The 27,140-nt window shown below is 36.7% G+C and overlaps 1 protein-coding gene across 1 annotated transcript; it reads left to right on the top strand.

Annotated features, from left to right (window-relative positions):
• Positions 1 to 1,211: 1,211 nt before the first annotated feature.
• LOC126821458 (protein pygopus) lies at positions 1,212 to 25,540 on the top strand. Its single transcript, XM_050549890.1, has 14 exons — positions 1,212 to 1,229; positions 9,453 to 9,522; positions 10,351 to 10,452; positions 11,647 to 11,748; positions 12,527 to 12,574; positions 16,455 to 16,550; positions 16,933 to 17,037; positions 19,205 to 19,294; positions 20,074 to 20,217; positions 21,403 to 21,432; positions 22,612 to 22,671; positions 22,905 to 23,476; positions 23,998 to 24,118; positions 25,168 to 25,540. The coding sequence occupies exons 2-14, from the start codon at positions 9,453 to 9,455 to the stop codon at positions 25,329 to 25,331; spliced, it is 1,704 nt and encodes a 567-aa protein (XP_050405847.1). The 5' UTR covers positions 1,212 to 1,229; the 3' UTR covers positions 25,332 to 25,540.
• Positions 25,541 to 27,140: the final 1,600 nt, after the last annotated feature.

Raw genomic sequence — 27,140 nt, 5'->3', positions numbered from 1 at the left:
GCGACTCATAGCACTGCATTGTACTACACAAATGGCCAAAAAATCACGCGGTTGCAATGCGGCTTTCAACATTATAATCATAATCATAATGCCAAAAGAGTGTCAAACATATTACCGTGGTTCAGATATGCTACTAATCGACTCTAGCATGTTCCACACATCCCAATATTACTCGGTGGCACTGGGAGGGCCCAATATTACTCAGCGGCACTGACCCCCCCCCCCCCCCATCTCCTCCGCACACACATATAAATATTGTTTTTTGGGGTTCGGACGGGATCTTGCTCCTCGTGTAAAATCATGGGTCACTACGCCCCTGATGACACCTATGCAAATTTGAGTGCTTGTATACAGATTTGAACGATTCTTACAGTTAATTTAGAAATTTAGAGGAAAAGATACTCAGGAGTGAACAAATTCAATCTAAAACGATGCACCTACCGGGTCTCCGCTTGATCTTCGTCGAATTCCAACACTGTCAAATAGGGTTCTTTTACCTGTAAAATGGGACCTCGGTTTTTCGCACCATCCGAACAAAATGTGTAAATAAAAAGGAAAGAAACAACCTCGAATAAAATATCTATTTTAATAATAAACTGTTGGTTTGTTGAAAAGCATACTGTTTATAAAATTATACAGTTACAGACAGACAATGACAAAAGTTACGAAATTTGATCAATTAATTATTGACTGCTAAAAAACAGTGTTCCATATAAAAAGATGCGACCCATCAACAGCAAACCTAACCGAAGCGGAAACAGGGTCAAACCTCAGCCGTTTGGAAATGTACGGTCAGATCTCAATATTAAGGCCCCGCCTGCAGATTTGGTCCAGGTCGCGAGATGTAAATAGGGATAGGGCACGTGATTGTGGCCTAACGGAAATGTACTTAACGCTGTACGCTATCTTGGTTTTTGTGGGAGGATACGAAGAATAAATCTTTGACACTCATTTTTATTTTTAAAAAAATAAACAGCAATAAAACAAATACGACCTAAGAAAGACAACCCGGACCATTGTATATAATAGTAATAAAGAGGAAATTATAACAACGCTTTGTCATATAGTTGTCAAATTTATGACGCCCTTACAGGGGTGTATTATTGATGGGGGGATACCGTGTTAAAAGACGTACGAAGCAGGTATAATTAACGTCTACGGCCTCAGGCTATTTATAACCACGAGTAGAGATATTTTAACTTAAGATTCGTAACACAAGGATTTATAAGGTAGGTCAAAGTTCTTATTAAGTATTGTAATATCCTAGTAGAACTGCTACAAATTGTATATATTTGTAATTTATATATTTCGATTTCAACTGAAACAAACGACACAGTAGATTACCGATAAAAACAATGTAATCGTCCATGTGTGTTCCTTGTTTAACGGAATAATAATGTTTGCGTTTACATTATACAGCACAATACATGAAAAGGGAATCCCCCCTCCCCTTTTTCTCTTTTTACATCCCTGAAATAATACCAATATCATTTACTTCCGGAGGTCAAATATCCAGTCACGAAACCATTTTTTGTTTTGCTTTTGTTATTTCATATTTCAAAGTTTAATAAATCTGGCTATGACTGTTCATCCAGATTAGTATTATACAGGTCCGTTGGGACGAAATATTCATACTGCACGGTGGGGTTGCTGTCAGAGTAGCGAAGCACATATTTACGAATTACTGACCCTGAGACCAACCCCACCCGGTTCCGACGACGCTAATGTATACCGGAACATCAACATCCCCATTTTGTATATATATAGCAAGAGAGAGAGAGAGATAGAGAGAGGGAGAGAGAGAGAGAGAGAGAGAGAGAGTCTCTACGGATGTCATAGCAATGCCTATAGTACTTTGAGGAGCTTGAAGGGTATTCTTATTCACAAAATATTTTAAATATATACAGCATTTTTTTTCTCTTATATCTCTACTGGAATTTTTAACATTGGCCAATTAAAGGTAGTGCGGAATACTAAAACATGTTATTTTAAAGGAACGGGTCATTCTTGCATCAGGGCAATATAAACTGCTGACTTGGGTTGAGCAGATAGTGAAATACATATGTATATTTTAGTAACATGGATATAAGAATTCTATTAGAATGTAAATGGCACACTCGAAGTTGTAGCGCCAACAGTCTCAAGCTGGCCGTGTTAAAAACGCCTCAAGTACTTGACAGATAATTTAACTTTCACCAATGATGTTCATAAATACTTTACTAGACCTAGTCAGTTGTCAATAAAAGTAACCAATTTTGGAACTCTGGGGAAAAACACAAACTTTTCACTATTCTGGTCTGAAGCTTTGGAACAGTTTACCTTATACTATGAAATGTATTGACCAAATAGTTAATTATAAAAAAGCAATAAGAGATCTTTTATTGTCATTGTTTTTCAGTATATTAATGTCTGCTGTTGGTCATGTGGTCATGACATGTTCAAGGACCATCACGGATGGTGCATTTTGATGCCGTCCTTAATTCGTCATGACCAGATGTAACAATGGAATGTGTAATGTTATGTAAATAAGATATTTTATTTATTTTATAATATTTTGTTTATTTTATTTTATTTTATTTTGTTTGTTTATTTGTTTGTTTGTTTTGTTTTGTTTATTTATTCATTCATTTATTTATTAAATGTGTAAGTTATTGCAATCTAAATATGTTATATTTATAGCACGGCTTTCATGGGTTAACAGGTTTAAACATCGAGGCCGTAGGCCAAACCTGTTACCGAATTTAGCATGCTATAAATGACTTGTAACATTGACACCTGCTCAACATCCTTGTTGTTATTGTACAGAAAACCCACCGCACTTCTCTATATGATTTCTACTAAAATTAGTGTAAACCAGCAAAAGAGTGCAATAGCATTGAACATGTCTAGTTATTGCACGGTTAAGCTCCTCCCAATCTACTAGAGGAGAAACAATCTGCTTATTCAACGAAAAGAACAAAGGAAGTTTTCCAGTCCATGTTACAATTATAAATATTGCTGTAAGTGATGTTATTGTTTGCAATGCATATTTATATTATGAGTTATCTATTTAAGGTGAATCAATAAAAATCTTATCTCGTCTTATCTTATGTAAGAATTAGATAAAGAGCTGGTCGTTCTTGGTATAATAGAGATGAACAATGAATGTATTGAAAATTTCATTTAAATTATATTACTAAGTGTTGAACTTTTGACAAAATGTAGAGAATAGCGGAGTCTCGATTATCGTTAAACTCTTAAATGGCCGATGCAGTCTAATCTACTTAAAATCGAAGCTATCCGATGGCCCCAGAGAGTTGATTATGTGAATAAATGTTCAGATAATAATTTATATAACATTTCAACCACAATAGGCTTGATCTTATTCAAGTTCAAACTCAACTTGCTCTTGCACAACACATGCGACATCTTTACATTCGCTACATGAGTGCCAAATCCATTGTTTTAGGCTCTGATTTTTGTTCTTCGCAGTTCTCTATCAGCCACCAGACAAACAGAACAGGGCCCTTGTCTACCCACAGCTTTAATTTCTTAATTTGTGGATTGTTTGCAGACAAAGATATAAGCGGAAGTTCGAATCCCTTTGAATCTTTTTTAAAGGGAAACCTTTGCAATTTCCAAACAATCTAGATGTTGTGTCACATCCACCTATGGCATGTACAAATGGAATGTATCGTTTGATCCAGATCTCCCCACCCAAGTATTCTAGGAACACTGGGTTTTTTAAATGAAATATGCACAACCTGTTTTAGGCCTGACAAACATACAAAATTTGATAAAAAAAAAAAAGAGTCCCAGATCATTTGGGTGAAGAGGTCAAACGACACCTTTAGTTTGTGCTTGCCATAGCTGGGTGTTACACAACATCCGGATTGTTTAAAAAACATTCTGGAGGATTCAAACCAAGCTAAGATAAAGGGGGATATAGAGAGTTGCGAAAGACTAATTACGAAAACAACCGGTCAGGTTCCTAATTTGTTCATAGTAAATGTTACCCAAACTATCAATAATAAAAATACATTAAGTATTACAAAATAATATTTAATATGCTAATCGTTTATGAAATAAGGGGGGTTGGATGGCCGAATGGTTAGAAAGTGCGCGTTGTATCATAAGGTCTGTCATTCAGTCAACTGGCGTGGTTTCGTTTCCCCGTTTGTAGGTGACAATGAGTAGAGCCGCCTGTCCAACCTCGTGGGTTTTCTCCGGGCCCTTCGGTTTCCTGTTAAAGACCCTTACGCGCAAGCGAATTATTGAAATAAAATTGAACCATGTGTTAGTCCCGAAATGACATAGTTTGTGTCGAGTGGACGTTAAACCACCCCCCCCCCCTTCTCGCTCGTTATGAAATAAAGTTACAATGAAATTAAACAATAATCATAAGAAAACGAGAACAACTGGTTAGGTTTCTAATATGTTTATAATAATGTAACTGAAGAACTGAATGTTTCTTGGTGTGGGTTTGTATATCTATGTTGATAATAAAGTCATATTTCTTATCGTTTTGGTGAATATACAATTATATAACATATACTCATCCCATATAATAGCATCCGTTTTATCTTCTTTGTGAATATACAATTATATAACATATGTAATGAGGGAGATCCGACCTGTTCTCAATCGTAGCCCACTCTTAATTATTAACAATTAAACTATGAAACATTGCTTTGAGGGCCAAAACAATAGTTGTTTTGTAAAGAGTTTGGTCAATGACCAGTTGTTAACCCCGCTATTGTTGGACGTCAATGCATCTATGTAGTCTAGATTATATCTGACGTAATAGCATTGGTTGGATTAATAATTCTCTCTCAGATAAGAAAGTTCTCTAGCCGGTTTATGCTCAGGACCTCGACATTGTTTTTATAGGCCATAACAGATTCAAAATGTGTCGAAGTAATTGAAATGAAAGGATAAGCACACATAAAATTCAACAATGATTAGCTTTAAAGTATCTTTAATCTAAGTGGGCAAAGGATGCTCCCTACTGCTTTGATACACAAATCTATCGCATGCCAAATACCAGGAGCCTATCTGTTAGTAGGAATGATTTAGGGTTGTATCTGAGAATCGGCCATGTTGATATTTGTATGGAAAGATTCGGAAATGCATTTTCAATTTATAATAAGGATCCAATTCGGTGAATTTTGTTCATGTTTCAATCAAGTGATAGGAACTCATTTAAGGACTGCCCTGCAATCTAATGCGCATGTGATTAATTACATTCAATTTCTATCAGTTAACTTCTTCTAAGGAGTCAGTCTTTGATAATTTTATGATGACATCATCATTTAACTTCAAAATAAGAAGTGATAAGGTATAACATAACTTCGTGTTTACAGAAGTAGAACACGATCTGGAATCAACATTAATTCATTCTAGCATATATACAACAGAATTAAAATACTAGAAATAGAGAGACCCTTCTCTGGTGAGCTTCCAAGCTCAACTGATTTGTATCAAAAACCTCAGCTAATTTATAGTAAATTCGTATAAAGTTAATTAAGTATACGTAAATGAAATGAAATGGAATGGGGTTTAACGTCCTACTGTTCTGCCCCTAAACTGGGCTAATGAAGACGGGCATACGCCATACAGTGTGCTATGGGGAAATTTAGCCCGGACAGCGGCGCTAAGGCCTACTCTTATATCGAATTCCAACTGCCAAGGGTTCCAAAACAAAACTGACACAGTTATATGGGACAACAATCACTGGTTTATTATACACAAGCACAACGTTTCGATAAGTATTCTCTTATCGTTATCAAGCACAATGACATTTAGTAAACTTGAGGGTCTATATATATGTACAATGTGAAACCATTCTTATTACTAATCATTAGAAGAGTTCGAAATTGTGCTTGTGTATAATAAACCAGTGATTGTTGTCCCATATAACTGTGTCAGTTTTGTTATGTTTCCAATTGCTAAATGCCATCAAAGGATTATATGCCAAGGGTTCTTTTACGTGCACGCCAATATGTACGCGGGACCTCGCTTTTTCGTTCCATCCGAACGACTAGACAGCTGTCCTTGTCAGGCTTAAGTATACGTTTACATATATTATTGATAGTGAATAAAAGAACTACACAATGAATCAGCTGTCATTGATAGATTCTCTCACTATAATCATATTGATTTTGGTGACAGTTGAACACTGGTAATTGTAATTGGCGGTTAGCGGATTCTCTAACTTTACCATTTCTATATGACAGCAGTTTGACCATTGTGAAATGCAAAACAATTTTGTTGTTACACATGCTACTGTCTCTCACACTATGTAACATAGGTCATTTTATGATATTTCTTACTAAATATTCTGACTAGCAGGGGTCATGTTTATATCCGTTTGTAATACTTGTAAATTTCCAGGCCGAAAAATCAATTATAAAGTAATTATGAGGCGCAATAGTGGTGGTCATTTTAAATTTATGGAAATTAAGCCGTTTCACCGGTCCGAAAATCAGCAAGTAAGTTTATTGCATAAAAACGCTCACGGAGAGCAGCATACAATTACAAAATGAAAGAAAAATCACATTAGAACAAACATATACTAAGCAACAAAAGAGACGGCAGGTTGGTATGTTACTCTAAATAGACGCATTTCGTAAAACTTTACAAATGTTTTAATTGTTTATTTGTGATCAATTTCCAACTTTACCTGCGCAATAGGGCTCCTTCCCAAACACAGAATTGAACTCAGGAAATGTTCTCAAAAACGCAACCTGACTTTTGAGATGGTAATGTGTTCTCCATGATTTTAATGTAACTCATGATGCACGTGCTGTTTACCGGGACCAGCCCTATAAAATGCACCCCTTTACCTGGTTGAATCATTCACACTACAACGTCAGCAGCATGCCAGGCGCTTGGAAGACTCGACTCTGGCCACACTGCCTAAGCCGTTGCCAATCACTTCCAAGTCAATGTCCAGACCATCTACAGGTTTCAGCTTTCGGGCCACCAACACCACGGATAATCGCCCCCGAAGACCACCATGTTGTGCGACAGCACGTGCAGAATCCCTTCACACAGGCATCTAAGACAGCACGTCAGACATTGGGAACGCCGGAATTACCCGCCAACGTTATGCACTGGCCAGCCCTTAGTCCGGACATAAACCCGATTGAACATCTTTAGGATGAAATTCAGAGGAGACTTAATAACGTCGTACCGACAGCAAACACATCTGATGGATTGCGCCAGGCTTTTCTAAGAGTGTGGTTCCAGGTGCCAATGACTCTAAACCTTCTTGTTATATCTTGGAATTGTGATGCATTAATTACTAATGTGTCAACATACTGTTTAAAAAATTGCTTTGATCCATTTAGTAAGTCGTTTTCTAGAATGATTTGATTAAAGTACCTCTCTAATTTTGAAATAGTACTGACGACGTTTTTTTGTTGGTTTTTTTTTTGCTGTTTAGTATACATAAATAGATCGATGTAGGCCATTTTGTTGGAGAGAATTGATCAGAGAACTTTGTCTATGTTGTAGATAATGACCCCACGAACACAACGATACCCAGAAAATATGGATGTTTTTTTTTATTGTCGACGTACAACAATCCTCTGCCGAGTGCTGTGAGTCACACGACGCTAAAAATAGATTTATTTGTTGCTTTTGATCTAATATCCATTACAATTCCTGTAATAGCTTCAGGTAGTCATTTTAGATTAATTTTCTGGGGCATATCATGTGTTTCTTCAACTATTATAGATCTTATTGACTAATAACAAAATAGATAAATTTGAAACTTTTAAATGAAATGAAAAAGGGTTTAACGTTCTACTGTTGTGCTCCGACTTGGCTAATGAAGACGGGCATACGCCATACAGTGTGTTATGAGGGACACTTTGCCCACTCTTATATTGAATTTCAACTGTCAAGGGGTCTTTTATGTGCACGTCAATGTGTACACGGAACCTCGGTTTTCGTCCCACCCGAATGACTATGAAACCTTTCAATATAGGTCACGGCAAAGGGATGTTAGAAGTCGGGAAGTACGCACCCCCTTACCGTATTTGTGAAATATCCTTTATTTGATCTGAAGTTTAAAACTTCTAAGCCAACCTATGCCGAGAAATCTACAGGCGGCAATAATTACATCTATAAAGGTAAAATGTACCTCAGAACGCAACATGCGCCATGCATGATTTCAAAATCTAAAATTCTGGGTGCCATTTTTGACGTGATGTGTCTACGAGAGTTGTCTGAAAAGTTTTAAGCCTATCTGTCAAGGACCCGTACAAAGTGAATGGTTTACATCTATTTTTCTACATAGTTCCCTTCGAGGTCTAGCCACATTTGCCAAAACGATGTTGCAAGGCCTAGATGTCAGTCCGGAAGAAATTTTCTTCAGCACCCTAAAAAATCGTTCACAACTGACATGGTATCACCATTACTATTGGAAAATGACGACTGGTTAGTTCCTTTTGGAAACCGATCTCATCCATGGTTACAAATCTGGTCAACATATCACCAGGATCTGCTTTAAAACGGCGCAGATTGTGACTAGATGTCAGGAATCTGACATGTTTCTGATCCGCAGTCAAGAGCTTTGGAACCCATCTTGCACAGACTTTTGTCGTTGGCAATAACGTGTTCACCCCTCTCATAAGAGAGGGAGCGAATGGGAGCGAACGTCACGTAACCTATAATTACAGTGATTATATGACAGCTTGCTCGTGGTGTTGTTAAACTATTACTTACACCTTGCTTCATGACATAATATATATTTCTAATTAATTTTGTCAAGGATCACCTTTACGTTGCAAATTAGGGAATTTGAATTACAAATATCGGATTAATACTAATGACATCTCGGGTGAAAGCATGTTATATCATTGAATTATACAAATATAACAGCTTATTTATCTATTATAATACCACTGAAACATGAATATTATGTAATATCGATAACAGAGAGAGAAAGAGAGAGAGAGAGAGAGAGAGGTGGGAGGAGTGAGGCAGAGCGGGGTAACTAAATGAAATGAAATGAAATGAAATGGGGTTTAGCGTCCTACTGTGGGCGGGGTAACTTCCACTGGACAAAACATTCAGGGCTAACTTAATGTTCAATTTTTTCAATAATTCGCATGCGCTTAGGAATCTTTAGTCGCGGTAGGAACATCGGGTGACCCAGAGATACCCACGAGGTTAGACAGGTGACCCCACTCTCTGTCGATCACGCACAACCTTGAGCTCAAATCCACGCCACTGACAAACTTTATAATCTAAAGCACGGGCATTAGACCACTAGAGTCTCACCCCTTTGTCATTATTTCAACAATAAAAAAATATATTCAAATAAAATAGAATAATAAAGAGCTCAATATTTCCGAATAAATAGCTAATAAATTAATAAATCATAAAATGTTTATTGGAACTGTACTACTTTAATTTATTATTTAATTATTTTTTTTTCATAAAAAATTATACACCCACAACAGATGAACCTGAAGATTTATCGAAGTATTATCTTGCTGAAAATTCTAGGTGTTCATGTTCTTAGTATTTTAGGTAAGTTTCAGACTGTTATGTTATGTAATAATGTATTTATATAATGCCCAGGGTCATCCATAGTATGGCGTATCGACGCCCAAAACATTAAAAGACAAACAGGGCGACAATATTAAACTACACACCACACAGTCAGAAAGGCATTCGATGCTGGCCATCACACCAGCAGATCCAAAGCTTTCAATAAGAAAGACACCCATTGTGACAAATGGAAACTTCTCATTTGGGGGACGACCGAAGAGTACCAAAGCAAATCGACCATTAGCCCCTGTCGACTGATTACATAAGGCGCCTTAACAGAATAATTCTACAGAGTCTATTATCCAAGATAACACGGAGCCGCGTTGGCTAAACCAGAGATCTAGGGTTCGCTCCCGGTGTGGTTTCCTATTGTCAGTGGTGCAGGACGGGTGACCTGACAAAGACAGCTGTCTAGTCGTTCGGATGGTACAAAAACGAGGTTCTGTATACACATTGGCGTGCAATTAAAAGAACCTTGACATTTGGAATTTGATAGAAGAATAGGTCGTGGCGTCGCTACTCTGGCAAAATATCGATCATATTGCATTGCGTATGCCCGTCTTCATTAGCCCAGTTGGTGTAGAAAAGTAGGATGTGAAACCCCATTTCATTTCATTTCTAAGATAAGATAAATAATCAAATGTATTGGTTAACGCGGTGGAATGGAGTGTTTCAAATGGTGCGTAAAACTCCTTTATTTGTAAATTGTATATAAATACGGTGCATTATAGTAAAGACCACTATAATATAACCTCTTACTATATGCTACAAATGCTACAATTAATAATATCTATGTTTTTATTTTAGGTCAGAACAATCTTCACAGTCATGGTACGATCAGGCATTCTCACACTGACACAACATTTCACACGCATCCTAATATGCCCCCTGGTACAGGTTCACGACCAGGTAACGTAACTTTAATCATTACTATCATCATGAACAATCTCCAATGTCGGGGGTTGGGTGGCCGAATGTGTGCACTGTATATCTTAAGATCTGTCATCGAGTCCAGTGGCGTGGTTTCGATTCCACACTTGAACATGACAAGGAGTATAATCGTCCAACCTTTCCACTGCTAAAGACCCCCATGCGCAAGCGTATTAGTGAAATAAAATTGAACCACATGTCAGTCCCTACGTCCCTTACCGTTAGCTGTTCCACTTGGACTCTGAGTTGAGGGAGTGTGATTGGCTAAAATTGTTATTGTCAAATGAAAAACATATTTTCATTGGTTACATGAGGTATCAAGACAGCTCAGCTGAACACAAATTTCTTGAAGACGTTGTTAGACCTTACCTTGGTGTTAATATAAACGACATGGTACCGAAGATACTGGGGTTGAGATGGCCTAGTGGTCTAGAGTGCCGGGCTTCGACCTTTAGCTGGCCGGTCACCTCTGGCTTGCGACTGTGGTATCGATCCCTGGTGTGAGCGTATGTGGCTTGGAGATAGGGGCGCCTTCTCAACCTTGTGGGTTTACTCCGGGTACTCCGATTTCCTCCCACAGGAAAGACCCCTATACAAATAATACAAATGAAAAATAAGACTTGTCTGCGATCTCACCTTCGATGGACGCGGACGTTAAACACTAATAACAACAATAACAAGCACTGTCTAATTATAATCTTGAGTTTAAAGTGATATCGCCAACAACGCTGCCATTTTAGAGTAGTTTAACCTATCGGATCATTGATGCGCTAATGATAAAATATAAAAAAGTACAACAACAATTTGTTAGCTTTACGTAATGGGTGGCATCTGTGCAAATCTGTCCAACCTCGTGGGTTTTCTCCGGGTCCTCCGGTTTCCTCCCACTGCTAAAGACCCCTACGCGCAAGCGAATTATTCAAATAAAATTAAACCATGTGTTAGTCCCGAAATGACCTAGTTTGTGTCGAGTGGACGTTAAACCCCATTTCTCGCTCCCTCTCTCTGTGCAAATCTGTTACTTTTTTTAGAAACATCGCGGTGTTCCGTCGTGGAAATGTAACTAATACTCATAATTTGGTTGTCTAAGGTGTTGTCATTCTTACATGTAAAGTCAGCTTATTGCAAGCATCTCGAAAGGTTTAAGTCCACTAAACTACCTGTTTCTTTCAGTACCGGGTAGACCCCATCTTCATCGACATGGTACTATAATTCATTCACATCATCCTGGGACTATACATAATCACCATAATCTACCAGAAGGCTCCAAACCAGGTGATTTTATTTTTTGTAAATAGTAATTATATATGATCAAAATCATCACAACACAGAGACTAAGTCTTTTATCTATAACTTACATAAATGAAATATTGACACCCTATACAAAAACAACAAAACCACGATTAAGCCTATTCATAGGCATAGGGGACAAGTTTCAGTTGGGGGCTGAGGCTATTTGACCGAAAATTTTCTTTGTCACCCGAATTTTAAGAATGAATCAATCATTAACTAAAACGAATTCTCCACAAAGCTATGATGGTTATTTATTTTTAATTAATTACACAATTACACAACAATATAAATTCACAATATGTTAAGCAAAAAACAACTTAATGTTCCCCATTTCCTTATGTTTGTGCCAGAAAACGGAAATACCTTGCCCAAAAATTGAACTGCTCACCGGTTCTGGGGCGTTGCAACCCCACCCACACAGACTCCTACGCCTATGATCCTTTTTAAAAATGCCTATATAGCGTCAACAAGAGAAGTCCAAACAATTATCAACAAGAGAAGTCCTAACAATTATCAACAAGACCTAACAATAAATATTATCAATAAGAAACGTCCTAACAATTACCAATAAGAGACGTCCTAATAATAATTATTATCAACAAGAGACGTCCTAATAACTACCAATAAGAGAAGTCCTAAGAATTAGACTTTAAATAAAATATTTCCAAAATTCTATAGAAAAGACATATTTGCAGCCACAGCTAGGATTTTACCGTTAAATATTTTAACTTAATGAACACTACTCTTGATTTTCTTTCAGTTCCCAATGAACCTCTTCTAGAAGCACCTGGTTCTGTAAAAGCAATAGGTATGCTACTGTCGTTCTTCTTCGTCTAACAATTAGGCTATAATCTGCTCTCCTTTTTATGGAGTCGTAAGAATTTACATAAATTGAACATACATTATGCAAGAGCTAATCTGCCTACTGTTTATATAAACAATTAATTAGACATTTATTAAAATGAAAAGATCTTAATCAACTCTTGATGTCATCTTATGTGTTGGATTTTCACTGGATTTCAATCCGATCTGCTGCTCAACGCTCATTGATGATTAAATCCAAAAATTGATAATTGTGACTATGTTTTTTTTTATCGTACCGACTTTAATAATGATGATCAAGGCTAGCCTAAAATTCTATCGCTAATATCTTAGTTCAGAGTGCAGCAATTTAACTGAAATTTTCAGCATATTCGGTTCATTATATATTTTTTAACTATTATAGTGAGAACTGCCAGCTCTTTATGTAATACTATATGCATAGATCGTAATCACATTTTGAAAGTCTAGAGGGGTGTTTAAAACTTGAATTTTGTAAATGAATGTAATGTACTGTTCTGTTCATGTAATGTGTACATGTGTTTAATCGGGTAAGGTTAAGGTATGGGACCTGTGTAAAATCGCGGTAAATGCGTTTAGATTCAGGCCAAAGGCTTGCCCCAGGTAAATTTAAAACTGAATGGCCCTTTTGTAAATTCACGAGTTGCGTGTGGGTCGGTATTAGCTTCTAAATAAACGGTTTAAAATGAAACAGTGCGCCTTGCAATATAGCGAGTAGCTTATGCAATACAACTGTTTCCGGATTATTCATGTTGTAAACAGGAGATAATAAGTTCAACGTATGTGTTAAAAGTGGGAAAACATACCATGGTAAAATGGGTAATTTAAATTTGGATTCGAATGTGCGGTTAGCTGTCGAATAGATTTTGAATTCCCCGATATGTCATGCGTAGTGTATACTAAACCATACTAATGTCAACGAACACGTCAAGAACATATCTGTAATTTGTTATCTGTTATATGTGTTAAACATGAGGAATATATTAACTTACTGGTTGTGGTTGATTTGTTATTACAACCAGGAGTAGAGTACAATCAGGTCTTGAAATAAATATGGATCACATTTTTAAAAGCAATGAATTCACGGGGAAAACACATTTAAGGTGATTATTGGGAGTAACTATATGAAAATTAGAAAAGGGGTGTACCTGTCTAATTTGATTTATTAACGTTATGAGAACCTATCGTGGGTCGTAGAATATCTTACACGTATATACACAATGGTAAACGGCAGTGTTTATAGCGCAGGTGGAATGTCTTAAACAATAACCAGATACGGTTAGCATAATTAATTGAAGATGATTTGTTAATGAGATGAAACTGTTCACTGTTAACAGGTTATTCTAATAGGTAGAAAACGTTAGTAAAGTAATAATAATAATAATAATAATAATGTACATTTGTAGAGCGCCAAATCCATCCAAAAGCATGCTCAAAGCGCAATGAGACAATAGTTATATACACTCTGAATAGAAAGTCTAATTCTCGTAGCATTCTCGAAATAAGTGAGTCTTCAGCTGTGATTTGAAAGTAGTCAGAGTTTCACTGTTTCGGATTTTCGGTGGTAAATCATTCCACAATTTAGGAGCAACTACACTAAAACTTCTGTCACTAAAATGTTTCAGTTTTGAGTGTGGAACGACAAGAGTGTTCTGGTAATAAGATCTCAAGAACCGATTTGGTTGATACACTGTTAGTAGTTCTGATAAATAGCTGGATGCAAGATTTCGTAGACATTGATATGTGAGGCACAGAACCTTAAAGTTGATGCGAGCTGGAATTGGGAGCCAAAGTAATGAGTTTTTAATTACTGTAGGTGATAAGTACTAATTAATACTGGTATTTTTTATTAATGGGACAGATTAAGTTCTATTGTTAATAAAATAAAACCACCAAGTACGAACAATCCAAACCATTAGACAAAATTCGAAGTTCTAAAAAAACGGTATAGGCAAAATGGTGTAATCAGCAAATGGACTGTTCACCGTGTACAAAATACACGACAAACAGTGGCCCGGAAGAGTAAGCTTACCCTGCCTGGCGCCACACCCGCCATAGGTACATCCAAGTCATAAGACGAAATCTCGGCAAAATAGCGTCATTGGCCAATGGACTATCCATATGCAAAATGCACGTGATGAACAGCAAATGGAATTAAGGATTAGTATAGGTTTAATCCCAATGAAGTAAATACAATTTTAATTTTAAATAAACTTAAGTGTAAAAATATGATTAAGATATAATCACATCCAATTAAAATAAATGTTATAAATTAAGGGTAATGTAATTGTAATTGGTCTAATTGAACAAGTACACTGGTCATTTATGGGATTTATTGTACCCTATCTTAACGCACAGCAACGCTGAACCAGACAGAGGAATTCAGGCATACAAGAAGATATGGTTCTGGAGCGGAGTTTGAAGAAGTGTTTACTTAACGGATCACCAAATTTACAGTGCACGAAACATAACAATTCTGAATAGAACAATGAAATTTATTTAGTGTTAGAAACTTGACGTTATTGACAGTGAATCACTGAACTGATATCATTGTAGCATGTTTATCAGTGTAATGATATTAATTTAGAAGTAGGACTTGAGATATTTAAAGAACACGCTAGAAGTGTTTAGTTACTATTAGTGATTATTTTAAAGATTGTTAGCGACATGAAATGGCAATTTTAAAATGTCATTCCGAAAGTATTGATATTGATATTGTATTGTATTTATCGCATGTGACAAAGTAGGCGTTATTAAAGCAACAGTTCTTATTTAACGCATTGAAAAGGGACTTGTTGTTAATACTATATGGGTTATTTTAGTTCTAAGAAAGGTGTTCTGTTTAATATAGAATAATTCGTTACCGACATGATGTGTGACGAAAACTGGGGTAATAAAGAAGTAGCTTGCATTATTCTACTACTATCTTAGACTAACTCACCGACAGCTATGCCAGTATCCATTGCTGGAAGTGGGGTACTATAGTACAGTCATCTCGTGCACGGATTAGTACAATTAACTAGAATAGTGTTGACGTAAAACGGTACCTATACGAAACACTTACCCAAAAATGCAATTGTCCCGCCCTAATAGATGACGCATTTTACTTTCTACATAGGTGAGAGCTGGTTTGATTTACACTCAGACCATCATTCAGAGCTCAGGGGAACATTACACCCATAGTCTCCTCGGCTTGGAAGCTGGGGTGAACATATCATCCTAGCGCGAGCGTTATGTAGAACTATCTAGAAGTATGTGGCTCTTGCCACGTTTAAGCCATTAGGTCTGAGTTAGAAAGGATATTAAACTCAGACCATGGATATTTTAATAACTCGAAAATTACTATCATAGATATTGTAGTTTCCTGTATCTAACCTTTGTAGTTTGCTGTATTTGATATATAAACATAGTAACAACGTAAACAGTGTTTCAGACTTAATTGATCATTGGAAATAGTTATCACAACGTGAAGTCGAAGAAAGTCCTAGACGATAGTGTCACCCTAGTATCACGTGCCGTATCACAAAGTAGCAGTAATTCATAATTTAACTATTTAACAACACACCGTAGTGTCACAGTTTAGTCTTTTTGGTACCGTGACACAGGGTAGTGTTACATATATCTAATCTTCCATAATGTATCGTTAAATAACTAGAGTTTAAATTTGACTCTCTTAACGTGTATATGAAAATAGGCAAAATAACTGGTTGCTCTTTTTTTAATTTTAGGTGGGACAGTTCTAGATACTAACCCGTACATGAAAATAGCCGTACAAAAAAAACCCAAAACCCCCCCAAAAAAACCAAACAAACAGAACATTGATTATTTTTAAATTCTTGTTGTAACAGGTGCCGATCCTCATGGCCATGGATCTGTGACACATTCACATACAAGTCAATCATCACTACATTCGCATCCAGATCCTTCTCAAGTTCCCGGTCCAGGTAAGCCACAACTTAAAAAAGCCCCCCCCCCCCTCTGCCTTTCTATGCTTGTCAAGCATCCGTTCACGGTTAACTAGAAGTACCTCCCTGCGGCCCTTCTCTGACTTCCGTCAAGTACCCCTGGACCACCCGCCCCAAGCCAGAACTGAATTAATACAAACTGTTTGACCATATGGATTTAAATAGTTTTAACAATGAAACAACATTGTTTTCCTGTGTCCAGTGATCCTATTCTACAAACAGCTGGTTCTGTTAAACAAATAGATAGGCAACTGTCTTTTTTCCAAATTGAGGATTCACATCAATTAAATATCCATCGTAACGAATGTATGAAAAAGTCAGACAGCTGATTGTTTTTCTTTCTTAATTTTTTGCATTTTAGTTGTGGCAGGTCTCGATCCTCATGGTCAGGGTTCCGGAACACATTCACATACTGGTCAACCATTACCACATTCTCATCCAGATCCTTCTCAAGCTTCCGGTCCAGGTAAACATTCGAGTAGCTCTAACCAATGTCTACATTTTATTTATGTATAATACTGCTCTGTATAATAATGATTTAATTTACTAATTGGTTATATATTCATTAACAATTCAAAATACCCTTATTAACAGATCACTTGATGATCGAGAATACCCTTATTAACAGATCACTTGATGATCGAGAATCAAAGCGCTTACCTACCTGAAGCAAACCATTTTGCACGAGCACCCTATGAACTAGATGAAAACCACCATTGAGTGTAATCTATATTATCTTATCAACGGCTGGACAACATTTAGCAAATACTCTAATGTGAACATAGCCGAATCGCTTAATCAGAAAAAAAAAATATTTCGACCGGCATATATGTGACTCCGGTATTTATATATAGTCTCTAATCTTTATATTATCAATTAACCACTAATAATATTCATATGACTTACTCGTCCATTTATGATGAAACACTGTTCGGATGACGTATCCACCCATTTCTGATGAGCCAATTTTCTCAAATATATTCAAAACCGCAACTGTCTCTTTTGGTCAGCCACATTAACCACCAACTGTTGAAATACCACTGAAGTGAAAATGAGTTTCTAAACATATTAGACAAAATTGAGTTTATAAGAGTAAGATTGCAAATAAAAACACCAAAGATGGTGATATCCCAAAATTAGATATTTCAGAACCTATAAGAAAATGTAGTCAATGTTTTCTAGGGATAATTATTAAGGTATGTTATATTTACTCCCTAAATTATTTAAATGGAATAAAATGGCGAATAGAGCATTCCTAATGGACCGAATAGTTACGTAATACAATACAACTATTATTATTATTATTATTATTAGAATATCAGCTACACAATCTGAAGAAACCATGTTGGATTTGAAACAGTAGAATGTGTGGATGTTTGATTATCACTATTTTGGAGTAACAGCATTTCAGAAAAAAAAAACGTTTCGTTCGTTTTCGTGCTAAGCAATATTTAACTTTATGTGACAACGACACTGCTCCATACTGAACCTGGTTAACCGTTTCGTTCGTGTTCGTGCTAAGCACTATTTTGCTTTATTTGACAACGACACTGCTCCATAGTGAACCTGGTTTATGGACATACTGAATTGAAAGTCCTCCCACTTGCCCCATTTCAATCTTCTTTCGGCGCTGATCTATTTAACTGTGCATTGCTGAAAATTAATCTTCTGCTTTAATGATAGCGTGGGATGTAATTGTCGTAACCCTTAATTGAAATTAAAATGTCGCGTTACCATGACAATTATAAAGCTTTTCAGGAAATATGTAAAATAAAACGTTAATAGTATTTTTACGCTTAAAGCAAGAAAGTTAGGGTTAGTTGACAGGCCGAATGGTCTAATGCGTGCTCTTTAAGGTCTGTCATTGAGTCATGTGGTGTGGGTTCGATTCTCAGCTTGTACAATCTCATCGGTTTTCTCGCTGGGTCTTCCAATTTCGTCCCAGTGATACATAATTATTGAACCACATGTTAGTCCCGAAATGACACCCTCTCTCTCTCTCTCTCTCTCTCTCTCTTGTGAATTGACAGCATCGAGTAGCTTTGTATATAGTCCAGTACCACATCTATCCAAGTCATGGTTCACTCTCACATTCCAATTCCAGCAATTCCAGTCATTCCCATCAATCCTTTCCTCTAGATTCTCAACCAGGTGACACCTACAATGTAATCAGACCTCGCATACGTCCCTTTGATTAGAATTTGAGAGATCCCCCTCCCCCAGGACATAAATTATCAGCCATCATTTTAGTGATGTACAATATGTATACGTATCTATGTAGATTTTATGAATAATCAAAAAAGAATTCGGATTATAACAGTAATCATTTTAGTGTTGTGCTTAAGATGCATACATCAACAAGGCCTTAAGCGAAGTCTTTTGAAGTTACATAATGGTCACTTAGGAGTCACCTATACTGTGCATACTCACATCAGAATCCTTACTGATTTTAGCGATGTTCAAGATGTATACACTAATGAAGACTTTAAAACAGGGCCTTATAATGATCACGATGAAGTACGTATTCTCCGTTCTAATAGCAAATCTACCGGTCTACGTTATACTCTCACCTCTGTATTAACAAAATTAAGAAACAAATTACCCAAGTCGTAAAGATCTACCTTTATTTTCAGCTGCAGGAAGTCCAGATGTTCACAGCCATGGTTCTGTAACACATTCCCACTCTAGCATTTCAAGTCATTCTCATCAACCTCCTGGACCAGGTGACATAATCAGTATAATCAATACTCGTATACACCCCTCGTCCCACGCCCCCTCCTCTCTCCCTCTGATTTTGGGTTTTCCCAAAATAAAATCTAGGATCATTTGAAGTAATTTCATCTTTGCTTTCAAAGGACGATTCCTGTAGACTATCATATGATATATATGAACAACAGTTTCGGCATTGTATATATAATTTCACTCACTCTTGCATTGTGTCGTATAATGAGTGGCATTAAGTTTACTCCATACAGCGCTTCCATTTCAACCTTACATTATGCAAGAGCTAAGTCTGTCCATTGCAGGTCTTTCTTTGGGCCTGAAATGTTATATATTATAAACTAATGATTAGACATTTATTAACATGATAAGACCATAATCAACTAGCCTGCGATTGGATTACATTTTTGGAAAAATAATTAAACGTAAAATGGATAATTGAATTTTTTTATCGTACCGACTTTAGTAATGATGTTCGAAGCTAGCCTAAAATTCAAAAGCTAATATAGTGGAGAAATTTGACCGAAATTATCAGCATATTCTATTTACGTTATCTATTTTATTTTATTTTTTTTTATCGTACCGACTTTAATAATGATGATCGAAGCTAGCCTAAAATTCAAAAGCTAATATCTCGGTTCAGAGTGGATCAATTTGACTGAAATTTTCAGCATATTCTATTTACGTTCTCTTTGTTTTAACTATTATAGCGATAACTATCAACTCTTTATCAAATCCTTCATAATACCCCTTTAATTAAACATGTGTTTTTATTATGTAGGTGCAAGCGACGTGATGAGTCTAAATACTGGTGGTGCCCAACATGGAACTAATCCCAATCACCATAGTCACGGTTCTCTAACCCATTCCCATTCTGGTACATCTCTTCACCATCATCCAAATCTTCCTTCCAATTCAAATCGTGGTAACAGTTTATATCTTTATTTGTTTTAGAAATATCAGAGCTTGGTTTATTAAAGATCAATTAAATTTCGTTACACTGTTCCGTGACGGGGGGGGGGGGGCGAATGGTTAGCGCGTGCGCGCTGTATCATAAGGTCTGCCATTGAGTCAACTGGCGTGATTTCGATTCCCCGGTTGTACGTGGCAAGGAGTAAGGTAGCCTGTCCAACCTCGTGGGTCTTCTCCGGGTCCTCTGGTTTCCTCCCACTGCTTAAGACCCCTACGCGTAAGCGAATTATTGAAATAAAATTGAACTATATGTTAGTCCCGAAATTACTCTCTCTCTCTCTCTCTCTCATATGGTTTCGCGATTGATTAAAGCGTAGCTCAGAACCCGTCGTACGTGTTTTGACACGCGCGGGTCGAAGGATTTGGTAGCTAGCAGAACAATCGCAAGAAACCGGGTAAAAATTTTGTATGAGCAGGACCAAAAATCTCATCGGCCAGTCCGCGATCTTCTACGATGCCGAATACACGCAAGCGACGCGTAAGTCTCACGCATGGGTTTACTAAAATTGCCCCTGTAGACTGCCCGTAGTAACACTTACGGAGGTTTGTGAACCTGGGCCCTTATTCACGAAAACTTAAACTAAGTTACAACCGAAATTTTAAGAAATACTGCAACTTCATTGGATATATCAAATTGATTTTACTGGTCAGCCAATCGAATTGCAGTATTTCTCAAAATTTCAATTGTATCTTAGTTTAGGTTTTCGTGAATAAGGGCCCAGGCTTTAAATAAATGACTGTGACCAATAGTAAAGATAGCTCTGGCGTGTGTACTACTAGGGTTTATCCAGATACAAATATTGCCTGTTCACTAAATCACATATGATCTGCTGGCCATTTGTATTTTTAGTCGTTTGTTTTTTTAGAACGGTTGCACGGTGAACGGGAAATATTTGAAATGTTTTGAGGCCGATTAAGTTAATTTGAATACAAAGACAAAAGGAATTCGATAAATAGATAGACTTTTGTAATTTGAAGACCTCCTGAAAAGACCAAACGATGTATCGGAAATGGCGTGATTCCAAGAAAATGTGATCAGATATTGATATTCAACATATACCGGTAATAGACAGACAGTATATTTAATATTTCTTTATACGTTTAATGAGTTTTCATTTTGCTTTTATTATTATTTTAGTACCAGGAAGACGAGGTTTCCATAGGCAAGGTAATGTACGTCATTCACATTCTGGCTCTTCTGTTCACTCCCACCATAATCTGGCAGAGGTTTCTGACCTTGGTAACAATATTTATTATCGTCTATGTTTGATGCTAGAAATATAAGTTAATGCAAAATATCTCACTGAGCGATCTATTCAGCTTTTACATATTTTCCTTTCTGCATTCTAAATGTTATTTTAGTTAACTCTTAACTAGATATACCCTCCACAATCTCCGCAGTGGCGTAGTCGGGTGGTGCTTGCCTTCGTGTAATTATCGTACACAATGAGAAATGCAGTACGCGGGGGATTTTTTTGTGAGCTGTGTCCTGTCCACCATTCCAAAACTACTTGTGCTCAAATGCTGCTATTTCTCTAAACGTATACGAAAAAAAAATAATATCTTAGAATTTGGACAATTTAATAATTATGTCAATATTTCAACAGGATATATCAGTAGGTTTTTGGCAAATTTAACATTAGTGGGTACAACACTACAGGTCATTAAATAAACTCATATTATATCTGACATGGTATCAAAAATTAAACTGAAAGTATATGGCAGAATTATATTTCATTACTTAAGTAGACATCTTGAAACAAATTATGTTACATCTTATGTTTTTCTCTAGTGGACCAAGATATTAATTACAGATTGCTGCCACGCAGTTGCTTGGGAGTGTTTAAAGGAGCTAAATCGCTAATATTTGGGACCTAGAAATTGACCCAAATGGGTCGCAACGCATATAATAATGCAATCTGATTATATATGAACTGATTTACATTCAATTGTTTCCGTTTTGACTCTAGTTTCAAATCAGTTATGTCCAGCGAAATACGGCATGAGTCTCAACCGAATAGAAATTTCTGGCGTCTGGTTATTCCAGTCTATTGCGCATGCTCTCCAGATAAGTTAAGGCTTCGCCGTTTGACATGAGTTGTAGATTATGTCTAGCCTTGTTCTATCTGGTAACTTGTTACAAATGACGATGAAACGCACTATGGTACACGATTCGTGTACCAATGGTAAAATGTTTATTTTGTCTTAAATATTGGATATCAGAAGCCCACCTTTTCCCGGTAAGATAACAACATCAATGTTGATTTGAATTGACAAATAAGTTTGGATGATATTGATTTAGAGACTTAGCTACTTTAAGATAAGTATTTCAATTTGTTTATTTCAGTACCAAGTACTATATCACACACTGGATCCCAACCTGGTCTTCCTCGTGGGCTAATACCAGGTAAGAACCGATGATGTATCTGGAATTCATTTCATGATAATAATTCGATTATAATTTTTTCTAAAAAATTTCAAACTGAATCCAAGATATTATTAACATTTGACTAATACCCATGGACATTAAATATCTCTAAGGATTTAAATCCCAGTGTCCGTGTTTGCAAAGATCTCATAAGAATGTTAATTTATGATAGCATAGCGTAACTATATTTTCTTTTGCAACTCTACTTATAGTACGCCAAATAACGAACCAGAGACGTACTGGGGACCATTTAACGCCAAACGGTTCCAGGATACCACCCCGGACAGACATAGGGGGTGCAACTATTTCTTCAACACCAGACGCAAATAGACCCAGGAACCGCTTGGCTTTTAATAGGGACGCCGCACCACCACAAGTGAATCGATTCAGGGGTACGTTAACATCAGACAGTGTTAGGATGCCGCCCCAGACAAACAGAGGTGCTCCCGTTGCTCCACCGGCATCTGCAACAAACATATTTATGCAGCTTCCGCCTTATCTTAGAAATATATTTAAGAACCCACCAACGCCGAACATAGTCAGGACCCCATCTCAAGGAAACAGACTTAGAAGCCCTATACCAGTGAATGGCGCTCGAATGCAGACAAATATGGCCAATCAAGGCCGTCCATCGCAAACATTCCGAGACCCACAACCACCACCTTCACCACAAAGACGCCAACGGGTTCCAAACTATTCTCTGGCTGGAGGTGCCAGCTGTAACAGTCAATGTCATAGCGGTAGGGCAGCCCGTTCTTGTTTTTGTGCAAGATATCTGTGCCTTGTAAGTTTGAAGTTTAATTTTTAAGAAAAATAAATAATATTATATGTCTACATTTGGTGTGAAAATAAAAGAATAAAGATTTTCAACTATATGTTCGTGCATCTCAAACGTCATTACTTTTAACTTATTGGCGAGATTCACAAATCTAAAATACCAGGGACCACTGGCAAAAGTGATATCTCGTTCGAAAAATGCGCAACGCCTTTTTATGCAATCAGACACAGGTGCGACATTTAATTTAATACTTGTACACCTAATAATATACAATATAAAATATACTTGATTTATACACTTAATACTTGTACAATAATATACTTAATTAATATATTTAATTCATCAACTTAATACTTATAATAATACAATATCCTTAATACTTGTATAATATCAATATAAATTGTACTTAATTTATACAACTAATACTTATATACTTATGGTAATACAATATAAATTATAGTTAATTTATGTACTTAATAATTGTATACTAATAATTATACAATAGAAAATGTGTTGTTTCGTTTCAGTATCAAGGATGTTCAGCAAATTGTACATTATTAAGGGAAGGTGAATTTATACGAGCATCATGTAAACAGTTTGTAGGTGGGCCGTATCATATGCCCAAAACGACATCTAATGCTTTACCAAGTAAGAATCATTTGTTGGTTTTCACAGATTTAATAGACAATTAACAGAATGGCCTATTTCACACATATTGTTATAAAGATGTTTATTTGGTTTAGTCTGTAATATTACCTAGATACACTATAATGTACTCAAATTTAACGAAATGAAACGAAATGGGGTTTAACGTTCCACTGTTCTGCTCCTACTGGGCTAATGAAGGCGAGCATCCGTCATACAGTGTGCTGTGAGAGAAATTTTGCCCGGGCAGCGGCACTATGACCTACTCTTATATCGAATTCCATCTGCCAAGAGATCTTTTATGTGCACACTAATGTATAAGGGGGTCCTCGGTTTTTCGTACCATCCGAACCTCTGCACCACTGACAAGGAGAAACCACGCCGGAAAATCCCGATGAACTTCCTCGGCCAAATTACCCGCTTAGCCACCGTGGCTCCCTCAAATTTAACATTTAATCAAAGTATCAACGTGCGTGCATCATATTAATTATAGGTGGCGCTTGCTGGTTTTGAACATACTCCGTTGATATCGCATGCACATGATGTCGAATGTTGATAAATATCTTTGAAAATATTGAACGGAATTGAATCATTGTTGGACTGATATTTTTATCATAATATTGTAGTTTCTAAGGAATTAGAAATCACACAAATGACGATCAGAGACGATATATAGACCCACTGTCGAGCGAATTTGTATGTACCGGAGCAAATTTGGACTACCCCCTTCCTCTCAGAGGTGAGATCGGGGGTTTTGCGGCACGAATACTGGCCATACCGAGATTAATACAATTCAATCTATTTATGGGGCCCCGGGGCTTCATGGGCCTGTTCACCACTGATGACGTCTAGGGGCAAGGGTTATAATTAACACGACATATTGCCATATTTATGGCAAGGAATTAAATTTCCTTTATATTCAGACTGATGTTTCGGTAAAACATATTCCTGGAAACGGTTGAAATTCACGGAACGCACGATACCGACAATAAAAGTCCATCGGATGAAATCTTGAATATGTTTCTAACCAATTAATGTTAATTTCTTTAAAGGATGTGCTCAGACACTTGATCCAGGAAGCTGTTCTTCTAGAATTTATGCTCGTTACGGCTATGATACTAAAAGGCAAGCCTGTGTGAGATTTTTTTACAGTGGTTGTGGTGGAAACCAGAACAGATTCACAACCAGAAACTCGTGTAATGCCGCTTGTCCATAAACCAATTTTAACAGAGACCGTAATATTGGAAACTAATGTATTCCTTAACCTTCCTTGTAAAATATGAGACCGTAATATTGGAGACTAATGTTTTCCTTAACCATACTTGTAAAATAGTTGCATAAAGGAGGTAGCCTACCCGCTTTCGATTAAAACCACATGGAATTTTGTTTGTTCTTTATTCTTTTAATTAGATGCGACTTACTGTGTGGACGGTCATCACAGGTTAATTGACTTTTAATAATACAAAAGGCTACTGCCCTGCAATACATAATATATAATGATACAAAAGTTCAACATAGGACCGTCTGAAGCTATGCAGCATTCCAAAATGAATCTTAAGTGATATCAGATGTTCTAGAAACATCTCTCTTTAAATGTTATTACAAACTAATACTCTTAAACATCTCTCTCTCTTTAAATATAATTAAAAACTAATACTCTTAAACACGTACGATGCTACTGATTTATAAATTTAATTGGACATTGTGCATTAATAAACTGGCTGCAAGTTGCGGTGGATGGGTGTAATACACAAGGTGGGTATGTCCTGAAACACATTATATAACCACTTGCCACAGCGGACAGTTTTGTTTTCATCTTTATATTGGTTAATCATAAGATCTAACATTGAGTCAACTGTCGTGGTTTTGATTCCCCGTCCCCGGTTGTATGTAACAAGGAGTAGGGACGCCAGTCTAACTTGGTGGGTTTTCTCCGGGTCCTCCGGTTTCCTCCCACTGTTATGACCCCCTTACGCGCAAGCGAATTATTGAAATAAAATTGAATCATATGTTAGTCCCGAAATGACCTACTTTGTGTCGAATGGACGTTACCACTTTAATACCATTGACAATAAAACTTCCTCCATCTAACAGCTTTGTGTGGGAGCCCATTATCTTAATTACGGTGAATCAAGTAAAATATTTTCGTAAATAACTCATTACTTACAATGAATAACAACAATACTAACGCTAATTTGTTAGTTCAATTCACTTATCTGGAACGAAAGAAAACACGGTAATGGAATAAAGTTATTTATATTCATTTTATTCATTAATTTTATCTGTTAAAGTGGGATAAGGTAAAAGTAGACAAATGGCTGACAGTTCAGTTCTCTCTACAATAGTTGATAACATAGATAATGAAAAGAGAAAAGAGAATATGCTGAAACTTTCAGTCAAATTACTTCACTCCAAGCCGAGATATCGGCGTTACAATTATATCCAAGCCTCGATTATCATTACTACCGTTGTTACGATAATAAACAAAGTCTATTTTGCGCTAATCGCAACGACCACAAAACGTATTTAAATCTACAGTGCACTCTGTCACATCCGACATCGTACGGGATCGTTACAATATGTTATATCCCAGCGATCCGATGGATCAAGAGTTGATTATGGTTTTGGTAAGTTAATTAATATTACATTCCAGGCCTAAAGAAGACCCGCAATAGGCAGATTTAGCCCTTGCATAATGCCTGTTTAACTATTTTCTTCTTATGTGGTACATGTAATTATATTTTTCAAACAGTAATATAAAGATATCAAAGATACATTATTCAAAATTTAGATACAGAGATGATCGTTCTTGTTATAACAGACATTGTCAAATGAATTGACCTGCAATTTGGCAGAGTTAGCTCTTGCATAATGCCTCTGTATGGAACCACGCCCACTTTGATAGCTTTAGATCGTCAACACACACATTGATCAATATACATTAATGTATCTGATCCGTGACCGCATCACATGCCCGAATATATTTCATATTGCTGTACAATTACTTATATTACAAGGGGGTTGG

The sequence above is a fragment of the Patella vulgata genome, chromosome 5, assembly GCF_932274485.2.
Source record: "Patella vulgata chromosome 5, xgPatVulg1.2, whole genome shotgun sequence".
NCBI lineage: Eukaryota > Metazoa > Mollusca > Gastropoda > Patellidae > Patella > Patella vulgata.
The sequence above is the reverse complement of the archived record's forward strand: the minus strand, read 5'-3'. Positions and strand labels throughout refer to the sequence as shown.

Bases quoted from the DNA above. Each gene is read 5' to 3' on its own strand.
- LOC126821458 (XM_050549890.1), top strand. From the start codon at position 9,453: ATGAACCTGAAGATTTATCGAAGTATTATCTTGCTGAAAATTCTAGGT. The intron at 12,575-16,454 runs GTATGCTACTGT...TTGTTGTAACAG, and splicing joins TGGTTCTGTAAAAGCAATAG to GTGCCGATCCTCATGGCCAT. The intron at 20,218-21,402 runs GTAACAGTTTAT...TTATTATTTTAG, and splicing joins TCCTTCCAATTCAAATCGTG to TACCAGGAAGACGAGGTTTC.